This window comes from Anguilla rostrata, chromosome 14 (genome assembly GCF_018555375.3).
Source record: "Anguilla rostrata isolate EN2019 chromosome 14, ASM1855537v3, whole genome shotgun sequence".
Classification (NCBI taxonomy): Eukaryota; Metazoa; Chordata; class Actinopteri; order Anguilliformes; family Anguillidae; genus Anguilla; species Anguilla rostrata.
Window position 1 is genome coordinate 11,325,302 of NC_057946.1, and position 13,501 is coordinate 11,338,802.

Here is a 13,501-nt window from a genome sequence, read left to right on the forward strand (position 1 = left end):
CCCAACACTGTCATTTCAAACATCGCTTACTTCCTGCAACCATTTTGTGAGCGACGCCATTACGTTGTCCCGACCAGCTAGTTGGCTAGCTATGATCAAATAACTCCGTAAGATTAGAAATAATACGCAAATACAATCGAAAAACAGCATATTTGCTTAGCTGGACAGAATTAGACTTTTAAATGCGCTGAAGGGAACATTAGCAACGTGCAATTGTGCTTAGACACTGCTCTTGTTCAGTTGTCTTGGTTCTCGCTATATCTTGCGGTGGAAATATAGTTAGCCCGCAATCTAGCTAATTTCAGAAGAGAAAGGCTAGTTAGAGTAGTAGGCTTTCTTTACTTAGCAATTGAAACATGTCGGAAGAGCAGCAGCTCGGTGAAGATCCAGTGATGAAGATGGAGGAAGATGGGGAAACCATTAGTGAAGAACAAATTACGACCGTCGAGAGTGGGTCGGGAGAATCAGAAGGATCAAAGATTGATGCAAGCAAAAACGAAGAGGATGAAGGGTGAGAATATGGCTAGCGAGATAACTGTCACGATACGTCATCCAGTCTTCTCCTGGTAGGGCACGGAGGGAAATGGAATTAGCCAGTGGCAGTGCAGAGTCAAAGATGCTGCAGATTGCATGTGCTGTTCTTGTTTTGGTGTGTTGCCACAAACTATTCACAGTTGTTTTAGTATACTGCATGTTCGACAAACATGATTAACGTTACTATTAGATCGGACATTGTCGTAGCGAGATAACTTAGCTACTTAAAACCAAACTCCCAGAACTCTGTACTTGCTAACGTTCTACGCATGGAATATCGGTTAACGTTAGTGGACTGTCTTTCCGAAACAGCGTTGCCGGTGTGATGTGCAGCAAATCCACGGCACATTTTGTAAAATGTAACCTACTGGTGCATAGGCTTGTTTGAAGAAGTAACGTTAAGGTAGCTAGCTGACTTCATGAACTTCATGCTATCGGTGTTAGTTAACCATAAATAGCTAATGTGGGGAAGTATACTGACTTCTATAGCTAGGTTAGCACATACTTTATACTGACGTATTTAAAATAGAAACCGCCAGAGCTAGTGGTGTCATAGTCTCCCTCGGCTCGATAACATTATTTGCCATCTAACAAGCTTACTAATTATATAGTGTTGGTCAGTTAACGTTACGTTAGTTGTAAGTCATTGTAGATAATCGCGTTTGCATTCGAATGTAATTAAAAGATTGATCAGCTGTGTTAGCGAGCGTTACTTGTAGCTATCTATCTTACTTGCACGAGCGTAACAAACCGTTGCCTTCTGTACATCAGTTCACCACTTATCTATCGTGCAAACTTGCAAGTTACGTAACTTAGAGTAATGCTACTGATTCTAGTTAAAAAACAATGTTCACGCTTGAACATATGATGAGCAATTCCATTTAACTGTCTAGGTAAATGATGGCTAACAGTTCATTTGCAAATGTGAATTTAACTTGCTTGGTTGGTATCGATAACGTGACTGTAAAATTCTAATTTTAAGGTGCTTCTGGTTGGTCTGCCTGTCTTAATCGCTTGTTCTCTGTGCAGCGATGCGCCACACGGTCCAGGTGTCACTTTCTGTCTGCATCAAGTGGTGCAGTAGTACATTTTACCACTAGGGTATTAATCATATTTGTAAGGGTACCGAATCTCTCTGTGATGTAAAGCTGTTAACTCAAAAAGGCCTTCAATTTATTAATTTATTAATTGCTTTAGGTAAGACCATACTGTCAGTATTTTCATGCACTGTCAGTATTTTCAGTCACAAAGGAGACCACATCAGCAAGACTTTAATGTAGCTCTCAACGTTTTTAGGCTCCATGCTTTTTGTTCTGCTTGCTGGAGAATGTGGTACCATTGCATTAATGAGCGCAGTTGCATCCAGTCCCTGATAAAATGTTAATACATTTTTCAACAGAAAAATGTTTGTTGGAGGGCTGAGCTGGGATACAACGAAGAAGGACTTAAAGGACTATTTCTCCAAGTTTGGGGAGGTAGTGGACTGCACACTGAAACTGGATCCCATGACAGGAAGGTCCAGAGGCTTTGGCTTTGTGTTGTTCAAAGAAGCTGACAGTGTTGACAAGGTACTTCTTTTTTCTTCTGTACAGTGCTGCTCATGAATGTCAGTGCAGCGAAACACTAGTTCAGAATTGGAAACCACACTGCATTTGCCTACTGTAAAAGACTTGCATACAATTATTTTCCTTTACTCATTTTGTACATTGAAGTTACATGCACAGTGGTTGTTCTATGTATACTTGTTTTTTATGCCGGTGTGAATTTTTACTTTTTACATTGCTTTACTATGTGAAGCACTTTGTATTGCAATCTTGCACGAAAGGCGCTATATAAATACATTTTGATTTGGTTGGAGACATGAATCCTACCGGTCGCCGCCAGGATCTGGTTCAAAGCCCTGACCCTTGCCTACACTGCTGCCAACAGGACAGCCCCCATCTACTTGCAGGACATGGCTCAATTCTATGTGCCTGCTCGACCACTCCGCTCTGCGGCAGCAGGGCGCCTTGTAACCCCTCCCACCCGCCCAAAGGGATCACAGAGCTTCTCCACCCTAGCTCCCCAGTGGTGGAACGAACTCCCCGTCCCTCTCCGAACCTCCCCCTCACTACCCATCTTCCGCCGTGGCCTAAAGACTCATCTCTTCAGACTATACCTAGACTAACCACCACCATGCTGTATATTTCACTCTTTAAAAAAAAAAAAAAAAAAAAACCCTTTTCCTGTCACTTGTTACATGTTGCCCCATCCCAACACCTCTTGGTAATTTGTATTTGTCCTAATATTGTAGCTTATTCTTCTGCCTAGTTGGCTTTGCAGATGTTAGGCCAGAATAGTGTTCACTGTTCTCGGCTAGAAATAGCTGTACAAAATAAGTATTGTACCTTACTGAACCCGTGTTTAGCAGTTGTCTACGACCATGAAATGCACTTTTTTGTACGTCGCTTTGGATAAAAGCGTCTGCCAAATGAATGTAATGTAATGAATGATACAAATTGATCCAATGGCAGTGTTTATCACCATTCCTAAATGACTAAATAGCACAATTCCATCTGGAATCTTCCAAACTTGTATGTACCTCTAAGGCTTTCTAAATGGCTTAAATACCTCATTCTAAATACTTGAAAATAATAATTTTCTAGCCATATATAATATAATGTAACTTATGTAGCTCCTATATTATGTACACTATCCTGATGTCATATTAATTCGCTTCACATTCCTCAATTAATTTTTTTGAACATTCTGCTCTATATTATGTTTATTTTAATGCTCAAAAGTCTCATTCATATTTACAATACTTGAGTTAAATACTTTTTAAAAAGATAGTAGCTTTAGATATGTGGTCTACAATATTTAAAAAAATGAATCTGGAATACATATAGTTGAAATAGTAATAGTGGTATATTTGGGAATGTAATGCACATATACTCTTGACAAAGTTAAAATCTCTTAAAAGTTTAAGGGCATGTGTAGAATTAATAATTAACGATGTGTATGTAAAAATACACTGGAACTTAAAGAAATACCTATATATGAACATACATAGGCCTTATTGCTACAATGTTTACATATTTAATATTTAACATACTTGTTCAAGTGTCTTTAATTGTTTCATATGAAATGCCCTGAAATGTATTGATTAATCTTTGTGTTGAAAGTACAACGTCTTAAAGGAAAATGAAGAATAATTACCCAGAAGGGCTGAAATATATTCTTAAATGATATTGTCAGTCAAGCTGGCTTGCTTAAATTATGACCAATACAGTAATATATAAACTATTGTATATAATAGTAGGATCAGTGAAGTATTAGACAATTAACAGAACTGACAAAGTTGATGATGAAGTAAGTGCCTACCACATCTTTTTGCAGCATTTTCAGATTATTTCAGTAGGGATGTCGGCTACTTAAGTCTTTAGCTTATGAATAATGAACAACCAGGCAAGCTGGTAATTGCAGTATCATTATCCCTTAGCCACAGGTGTAGCAATCTAACAACATACTGCTGAATAGCATTACAGCCATATTACAGACTCACATGGCTTTAGTCATTTGATTTAATAATTAATAATGGCAGTAGTTATGTTTGTGGTGCTGTGTGCTATGGTGTGCATGGAGGTATGGAGATTGTCTTTGTCTTTTTAGCAGTACCCCCAGGGTCTTTTTAACTATCCTCCCAATGTAGGATGGCTTTTTCAGGTGCACACTTAACTATCTTTTGTTATGAAGCTGAGTGTGTCTGTTGCTAGCTAGCTAGCAGTGTGTGTGTTTAAGTATCTTGTAACTTTTCAGTGGCTTGCTTGTCTCAGGGAAATCCATAATTGTATCACCACATGTGCTAACTGTACATACAACATAAATTAGATGACGAGAAACAAAGTCATGCAGTTTGAAATGCAGGGCTTTAGGTCATGTGAGGCTATGACTAGCTCTAACCCAGGAAGCTGGACTGCACTTCATTCGCCACTTTCTACAGCAGTCTGGCTTTATCTGGGCGGTCTCCCATCTAAGCAGTAACCCACTGTGGTCCGGTGCAGTTTCAGCCAAGTTGCTGGAGCCAGGCTGGAATGACCGCTGGACACAAATGAATCAGAGCTTTTATTGCGGCTGTTCAAGGACTGCTGAGCATGGGAATCTGTCTCCACTCTTGCTTTTTGTATTAACGCGGGAGTCAATATTTAGAACTGACTGAAATGTGGAGGCCTCTCTGGTGGTGTGCATGAGCTGCAGTGTAGTGTATTGGAGAAGGAAATAAGCCTGTCACGCAGACTTTCCGGTCCCATGCTGTGAACTGCCATTGTACCGCACTGACTTCATCCTAAATTCTTCAGTGAAATATGCTAGTGTATAAATCAATAAAAATTAAAAGTGATAGGTGTGTACATCACTCTGGATGGGAGTAACTGTTGAATGAATAAATAATGTAATATAATTTGATATGTCTCACGAATTGAAGACTATAAAAAGCCACGTTACCACATTACAAACAGCTTTGTGCCCATTCAGTGTATTGCAGGAAAATAGCTGAGACAGGTAACGGCCTGAGAATAGGTACCATTTTGGCCACTTTAATAATGTTGTCATTTATTAGAGTGACAAAATATCAGCGACAAACCAGATTAAAGGTTCAGTTCACGAGGCGAGTGAGGCAACGTTAAGAAATTAAACTGTAAATTTGTGCAGTAACTAGTCTAAATAACTTGAGTCTATGGCTGTACTGTGTGAGAGTCAGAGATCAGAGGAAGCACATGAGATTAGTCTTTATGAGAAGTGTGAATACGATATTGGAATCTGCACTTGGCTTTCTACATTTCATTTACTGCTGGTTACTATCTATAGTGGAAATATCACCAGTTTTCATCTTGTTGCTATGATGGAATATGACTAACTTTTGTTAGTGAAGGAATATTTTTTTGAACTCCCAAGTCGATGCTATTGTCCAGCGTGTCATGCTTGAGGTGTATTGTTGCAGATGAGACTGCAGGGCAGGGATGCTTGTTAAATGGAAACTCCGTTGTTGGTGTAGTTGGCGTTTAACACATACTAATAAAGCTGGAACACAGAGCTTTCTCATTTACATTCATTGTTTGGTTGAAGGATCACTGAATGTCTTAGTTGAGCAATCTCAGGAAGCCGTCATCCCAGCCGCTAGGGGGCTTGTGCGAAGGGGTTCATCAGCAGGTTGACAACTGGTTTCATTTTCATTCGGCTAATTAGAAAAGTAAGCAAGTAGCCATCTTCGCTGATGCAGTAGCCCCAGTAAAATGGATTTATTATACTGTGCTAAAAAATTATTAAAGGACAAAACCAGTGGTAACATTTGCAGTGTTACATCTATACATATCCTTCAATGCAAACTGAGTAGTTACTATTGTTATTATTATTTTTTATTTTTTTATTTCCATATGTTAGGTATATGCATTTAGAATTAGCACTTTGGTTCTTGGTTACCATAGTTAACTTGCACTAGTGTTTTACTCGCTGCATTTACACGCCGGGCTGGGAATGTTGTTAGTACTGTTGCTCATATTAATAAGGCAAGTGCATTAAGCAGACATTTTAATGTACTTGGCTGTGAAGTGACTTATTACTAGGTAGGCAGATGTTTCTGTAGTCTTTTTTTTTTTAGCTAGTGGATTGTAGCTCTTTTTTTAGCGATTTGATTGCAGCCACCAATGTGATAAATTGGGTAGCTGCAAGATGATTTTGCCAGGTTTTACGATCTCCTCTGTGCCAATTGTCAACAGCAGCTGTCGGTGGAAACTGCATCAGTGATGCCATCGTCGACGTACAGTAGCTGCAGAATGCATGGCATGTGATTCGTTTGAAGATTACCCCCTTTCTTTTCTCTGTGTTGGTTTATTCCCGCTTACATCACTGATTATTAGTGCATGTGTAGGTGATTTATTTCTCATTTAAGCCAAGCAGCACCCCCTCAGCAATTACTGCATTTGGTGTACATCTGTTCTTCTCAAAAGGAGCAAATTGGTGAAATGTAGAACTTCATTTCAGAGCCATGCACCACACATTTTTCTCCTCCCCAGCAGGGGTTCTTGACCCATGGACTCCTGGGGGTCATGGGGGGGAATCCATGAAGCAGAAAAATATTTTTTCTCCAGTGACCTTCCTGTTGCTTTGAAAGTTGTATCCAATGATGTTATGGCATTTTCACTCCAACCAAATGTAGGGTTGCATGGAATGTTGCTAATACACACTTAGACAGAGACGTATTACATAACCCACAAGCCCCCCGGTTTTGTTTGTCTGTTATAAAAATGATGTATTTATGTGGTGTTTTCTGGAGCGGGGGTCCATGGACTGATTCTCAAAGCGATTTTTGACCAAAAAAGGTTAAGACCCACTGCTTTACATGATTCTCACAAGGAACCAAGCTATAGTACATTTGTCATGAATTTGTAGACATTGTTTTATCAGGAATTCTGAATATATGTTTTGTCTGAATATTTTACAGCAGTAGTCAAGTAAAACATTTCAGAAAATATGAGATAATTAGCAAGACTGTGCTTTAAATATGCATTGATTTCTTAGCAGTGTATGTGTCCTGAAAATTCCACATTCTCTATGCCAGAAAAATCAGATTCTGAAATGAAAGTCTGCACACCAGACTGCATCCAGCCTAAATTTAAAATGAAAATATATTTTCCCACTTGTCTAAATGGAAAAGGTATGTTAGACTTGTGCTGCATAGTGTTTGGCTTCTCATTCTGACCCTGTGTCTGGCTCACTGCAGGTTATGTTACAAAAAGAGCACAAGCTGAATGGCAAAGTTATCGACCCTAAAAAGGCCAAGGCCATGAAAACCAAAGAACCAGTGAAGAAGATCTTCGTAGGAGGCCTTTCCCCAGACACCCCTGAGGAGAAAATCCGAGAATACTTTGGTGGTTTTGGAGAGGTAGGCGTATAAAATGTCTTTCATGTGGTCAACTTCCTGTGCTGCAGATGTACTGCCTGTGTATGGGTCTGCTGCAGGCTTGCACTCTGAGGGGATCTTCTGGGATTTTACTCGGTTGCTATGCTTTGATCGTGTTTGTGGCTAGTGGGTTCACTAATTTTGTGATTAGTTGGTACCAAAGCATAATTCTGGTGAGTTTTGCAGGCCACATGTAAATCAATATTTGAAATGCAGTTTTGTTAACGCATGGCAATTTTTCATACCTACTTAGCACAGGACAGAGCAATGTTATTGTGTGTGTGTGTGTGTATATATATATATATATATATATATATATATATATATAATCAGAATCATTCAAAGGACCCATTTAAATTGACTTGTGGGCTGGATCCAGCTTAGGGCCGCTAAATGAAATGCCCTATTTTAGACAATTCCTGTCCACTGCAGCACCAATGTGAAGCCTTTTTGTCATTGGGTAACTTGATTCCTTTGCGCACATGCCAAATCTGGCCAATCCTTGCCCATTTAGGGGGTACCCTATTTAAAGCTGCATAAATCCAGGTGTGAGCATCACAGAGACTTGGGAAATGGCTTACATGAAGCAAGACATTTGTACCCATTTACAATACTAACTTAGATTAGTTTATATTCATAATTTAGGAGAAAATAAAGTGCCACAAATGCAATTATCTTGGCAAAAAAGCAAGTTCGTACATGTACCTAAATGTGTACGTTGTATGTTTTTCTGTACTCTACAATATGTTGTGTTTTCTTGCATGGGGGTGGGACGACATTAAAACAACATTCAACCGTCCACCAAAATGCTTTGTCAATGTTCCAGCTTCATGTCAAATTTGTCAAAAACGGTTTATTTTGTTGCTATGACAGAATACAAATTTCTGGTGGTGAAATAATATTTTTATGAATGCCCAGCTAGCCACTATTGTCCACTGTGTCATGCGTGGGGGGTGTCGTTGCTGATGAGACTGCAGGGAGGGGGTTCTTTTTAAATGGACAACCTGCACGACAATGGTGGCACTTAGAAACTCCGTATTCTGCATATTTGTCGTGTATCGTCTACCGATAAAGCTATCACACAGAGTTTGTGTTTTCAACTCATTGTTTGGTTGCAGGAGCACTGAAAGTCTGAGTTGAACAATCTCAGGATGCCGGCATCATGGCCACTAAGGGGATTGCACGTCGGGGTTAAAATCTTACACAGGGGTCTTGCAAAAGCTTTCTTGACATGGTTGTGGGTGTTTTTACTTCGAGGTGGAGTCCATAGAGCTGCCTATGGAAAACAAGACAAACAAACGACGGGGCTTCTGCTTCATCACCTTCAAAGATGAAGAGCCTGTGAAGAAGATCATGGAGAAGAAGTACCACAACATAGGATTGAGTAAGGTAAGACTCCAGATCGGCTCCCCCAAAACACAGCCTTGTCATTATTTTTTTCTCTGCCCTTAAAACCGTAGTTTGCCCGTGACAAGTAGCTTATGCCAGCTGTAATGTCATATCAGAAATTGCACCAAGCTGGGTGATTGTGCAGATTGTAGTCAACTGTGTGTAGAAGACACAGTTTACAATCATGGAAGGCGACTTTTCTTTTTAAAATATATTTTTTAGAAAACCAGCCCTTGATGTGGAATGTCCCTTGGTGTTGAGGGAATGTTCTGAAAACATCACCCTAGTCTTAAATTTTTAGACATTTTTGTACATAACCTAAAGCCACCTAACTGCAACATAATGTTCTTGCTTGTTTCAGATGGCATTGTTACTGTCTGAGTGTGTGTGACCCAGTCCTCACAAACCTGATCTGACCCAGTTAACATAAAGTGCTCATAGTTACTGTGCAAATGGAACTAGAAATGTCTCCAACAGTGTAGTACTCACTTTCAGATGCGACACACACAAAATAGTTTTGGTCCAGTCATGTTGTTCTGTAAATATTTAAACGAAGCAGGCCTATGAACAAGCACCCATTAAAAAAACCTGTTGTGCAGGTGAGCCAGTAGAGCTACAGGTGATTCAGAATATCGATGCAGACTGTATGAAATGTTTAATGTGTTTGCCTGCATGTACCAGTTCAGCATTGCCGTTCAAATGCTTATCACATAGTTGATAAGCTCTGAGACAGAGAGAAAGAGAGAGAGAGAGAGAGTGAGAGAGAGAGAAAGAGAGATAGAGAACCCTAACCTTGCATGACTTGTCATACCAGTGTGAAATCAAGGTGGCCATGTCCAAGGAGCAGTACCAGCAGCAGCAGTGGGGCGGCCGAGGTGGTTACTCCTCCAGGTCTCGAGGCAGAGGCGGTAAGTCCTAGCTGTGTCCAGATGTTCAGAATTACACATGCGGGATACATGTCTAGCTAAAGTACCATGCATCATTTTGAAGATTAATGTCTTGTTTTCGTACACGTGGAGGAACTTGATATTTCTTATTCTACATTTCCCTGTTTGCATTTCATTACATTAGACTGGAGTGTACACACATGCTCACACACACATCATGCATATGTACATGTTTCCATTTGTTGACTGATGCTGACAGAGGTCACGCTATTAATTCATCAACAAGCTTGTTTAGTTTAGTCATCAAATTCTTATAATGTTTGATTTTAAAGGTCCTAATCAAAATTGGAACCAGGGATATGGCAACTACTGGAACCAAGGTTATGGTAATTATGGTAACTATGGCTACAACAACCAAGGCTACGGAGGATACGGCGGCTACGATTACACCGGCTATAACAACTACTACGGATATGGTGACTACAGCAGTATGTAACTTTGTTTGTGAAAGCACACATAATAAAACCAAGAAATTATTCTGCCATCATATCTTGTTTTTATTTTTATTATTCAACAATTACACACTAAATTATTTATGCAGCATCTTCCATTTTTGTGTTGTAAAAATTGTAAAGAAATCCTTAGATATGAACATAGTTAGGAAAGCTTCAGGTCATTTGTCTCATCTGTTTTTTTTTTGTTTTTTTTATGCGACATGGTGTAATATTCTGCAAATATTGTTGTGAAATATGCAAAATGTTTGGACCCAGAAAGGGTTGGATATTTTTTTAAAAAGTGCTTTGAAATGACCAAATGAAATGCCAACATTCCGTAGATTTAAGTAATTAAATTATGAAAGAAAACTTTTTAACAACAAATAAACAACCTTCTTCATATAAAATTCATTCCATATGTTTTCCTCTTTCTTTAACTATCACATTTCTTTCAGCTAATTTTAAAGTAAAGCAATTTCGCCAAAAACTGATTCATTTAGGGTGTTTGGGAAAACAAATTTTGTTTGTGGGTGAAGTCTGACCTAGTAAGTGATTTCACTTCGATTCATTATGATGGTATTTTTAGGAGGAAAAAAAATGTTTAACCTGCACTTTCAACCTGACTTTACTCTAGCCTATGATCTCCAGAATTGGAGAATCTGAAGAGCATATAAATTCATATTTAATATGAATGTTTAAAGGTCAGCATTTATCATTTGTTTCAGTGATTGACACCAAACAGTCTTAATCAAGATGTTTTGAAAAATATAATTAATATTATGGGGACATCAATAACGTTGTTTGAACCAATCATTTTTCAGTTAGCATGCTGTAAACTGAGATTTAATGATAGATTTTTTTTTTTTGTTGTTGTTTTTGTTTTTTATTTTTATTTTTTATTTTGTTTTGTTTGCTCACCCTCTAGATCAGCAGAGTGGTTATGGCAAATCCCCAAGGCGAGGTGGTCACCAAAACAGTTACAAGCCATACTAATATATTATCCCCACTAAGTACAAGCAGGTACGTTATTACATTGCTACCACAAATCTTCCTTGATATAAAGTATATTTTTCATAACTATATTTACCTCTCTTTTCTTTAATGTACGTTGCTTAATTAATTTTTTTTCTTTAAAGTTTTTCAGAGCACCCTGGAGTGCTTTACAGTAATGGTAACATAGAGACTACAGCCTTTTTTTTGGCGATTTGTAACAACTGGCTTTCGGCTGTTTTGTGCCATTTTTGTAACTGTAACGTTAACAGGTAAAGTACTGCTAAATGGGTACCGAAATTAAGGATTTGCAAGGAAAAAAGAAGAATGTTGTCTCCTAACTCTGACATATACCTTGTTTGTACCTGCCAGCGGGAACTTCCTTGCAGGCCATGAGTCGCGCTGGCTTCCCGATTCTCTCAGGCCCGCTCAATGCGGACAGGGTACGAGAGGCGTACGCTCTCGAATGCCGCCATTTGGTATGGTCTTCCAACATCCTGTATCAGCATTGTAAAAAACAAAACAAAACAAAAACAAAAAAAAAAACAAAAAAAAAACAGAAATAATAAAGTGGATACATCCAGCTTTGTCTTCTTTCTTTTAAAAAAAAAAATTTCTTTTTTTGGGTATGTTTTTTTTATTTAAAGGAATATATTAATGTAATTTTAATGCTATTTTTTACAGGCCCCCTTCACAAGTAATGGTTAAATACGACTTCATACCGAAAAAAATAACTGTTTATTTTTCAAAGGATACGGCTTTCTCTGGACTTTCCAGTCTCTTTAATATATGCATTCCTAATCTATCTGTAATGCTTGCTTTTCTTTATTTATAGCCCTTGTAGCAGTAATACCCAGTAGTCCATGAGCTAAAACCTGGTTTGTACTTGGATGCCACTGTGTTGCAGAAGTGCTTTATATCAATATTTGTACTGTGTGTTGTGTCGCTGACAGCGCTGGAAAACCTTCTCATGTAAACATTCTTAATTTCCTCTAACGAGTTCTCTTTTTTAACCTTTTTGGACAAACTTGAGAAGTATTGAAGTGTTTTTCACAAAAATTTGCATGTAATGCTTATATTAATGTGTATTTTTTTTAACGAAGGCGTTATCCAAATGGTATTTGGGCTTCATTTGACTTCAATTTGCTGCACTTCAGGATTTCTAGCTTATGGACTAACTTTGTTGTTTATTTATTTGTTTTTTTTTAATGTTAATTGTAAATTGTAGAAATTGTATATTGGTTTCATTTTTTGTCTCTGTAATGGGATTTGTAAAGACAATGGGATTCCTTTTACATATATGTGTGTGTGTGTTGTGTCTTTATTGTGTCTGTGACAAAGCAGGTGAATGATGTTGTGTTTTGTTTTCTCTTTCAGGCGGCGGGGCAGGATTGTTGGTCCGATAGATCAGAAGGAGATGCTTTTACCGTAAACGCAAGCCGCGGTCGGTCGGTCAAGATGCTTGTTTGTGTACGGATGGATACACATTGTGCTTCTTTTACAACCCCCTTTGGAATCAGAGTTCTGTTTACCTTCAGTTCAGTGTTCTGTGGTGCCGCTCAAAAGCTCCCACTGTTTCATGATTAGCTTGCTTTTTAGTCCACCTCTTTTGTGAAGTCTTGTGTTCAGGTACTTTGTATGCAGCTTATTTGGAAAACTTAGTTCTAGAGGTTGTGTTCAATCCCTTTATCCCATTTTTTGTACGACAGTCACTGATTTAATTGTAAATTGTTTTCAGGCCAGTCATAGATGAAGACATTTGTGAACACCTTGTGATTTGTTTATAAGGTTGAGAATGCTAAGTGATAATTTATTTTAGCACATAATTCATAACAAATGGTGGAACCTCCACTTTTCATTTATAGGACATCAATTGAAGGGGCACAAATGGAAAGCGGATGTTCCACCATTCATGAAGACCTTGTGATTTGTTTATGAAGTTGAGATGGCCAGCATTGATCTTTTCTTTTGGCACATAATTCAAAAAATGGCAGAAGGCCCACTTTCTATTTGTGTCCTTTAATTTCTTTGGCACACACATCCTTAATAATAGTAAACATAAATATTATACGTATATATGCACATTTAATTTACAGCTTAATTTTTCATGGTTATACAAGTCTGAAATAAAATGACAGCATTTGGAAAAAAAAAATCAAGAATGCATTGAATTAATAAACTATTCTATGACCATATCATCTTAATGAACTTTGCCTTTTCATTTAAAGTGCAGCCATGAACCATTTCCATAAAAAGGCTTTTAGAAACAG

At 38.3% G+C, this 13,501-nt stretch overlaps 1 protein-coding gene across 12 annotated transcripts; it reads left to right on the forward strand.

The window, feature by feature from the left end:
- Positions 1 to 23: 23 nt before the first annotated feature.
- Positions 24 to 13,426, forward strand: hnrnpd (heterogeneous nuclear ribonucleoprotein D). Of its 12 annotated transcripts, none has more exons than XR_010325294.1 (9): positions 24 to 511; positions 1,934 to 2,102; positions 7,292 to 7,453; positions 8,729 to 8,860; positions 9,675 to 9,768; positions 10,080 to 10,235; positions 11,167 to 11,261; positions 11,604 to 11,710; positions 12,609 to 13,426. XR_010325294.1 is itself a non-coding variant. In XM_064307592.1 (8 exons), exons 1-7 carry the CDS (start codon positions 357 to 359, stop codon positions 11,232 to 11,234), a joined length of 936 nt encoding a protein of 311 aa, XP_064163662.1. In that variant the 5' UTR covers positions 24 to 356; the 3' UTR covers positions 11,235 to 11,261; positions 11,604 to 13,426. The 12 variants fall into 12 exon arrangements, 8 of the variants coding, with proteins under 8 accessions (XP_064163662.1, XP_064163663.1, XP_064163665.1 ...); XR_010325295.1 differs by having other exon boundaries at positions 11,604 to 11,674; XR_010325292.1 differs by having other exon boundaries at positions 11,167 to 11,710.
- Positions 13,427 to 13,501: the final 75 nt, after the last annotated feature.

Excerpts from the sequence above, each read along its gene's own strand:
- hnrnpd (XM_064307591.1), top strand. The coding sequence starts at position 357 with ATGTCGGAAGAGCAGCAGCTCGGTGAAGATCCAGTGATGAAGATGGAG. Across the intron at positions 9,769-10,079 it reads CAGGTCTCGAGGCAGAGGCG|GTCCTAATCAAAATTGGAAC; the intron begins GTAAGTCCTAGC and ends TTGATTTTAAAG. Across the intron at positions 10,236-11,166 it reads CGGATATGGTGACTACAGCA|ATCAGCAGAGTGGTTATGGC; the intron begins GTATGTAACTTT and ends CTCACCCTCTAG.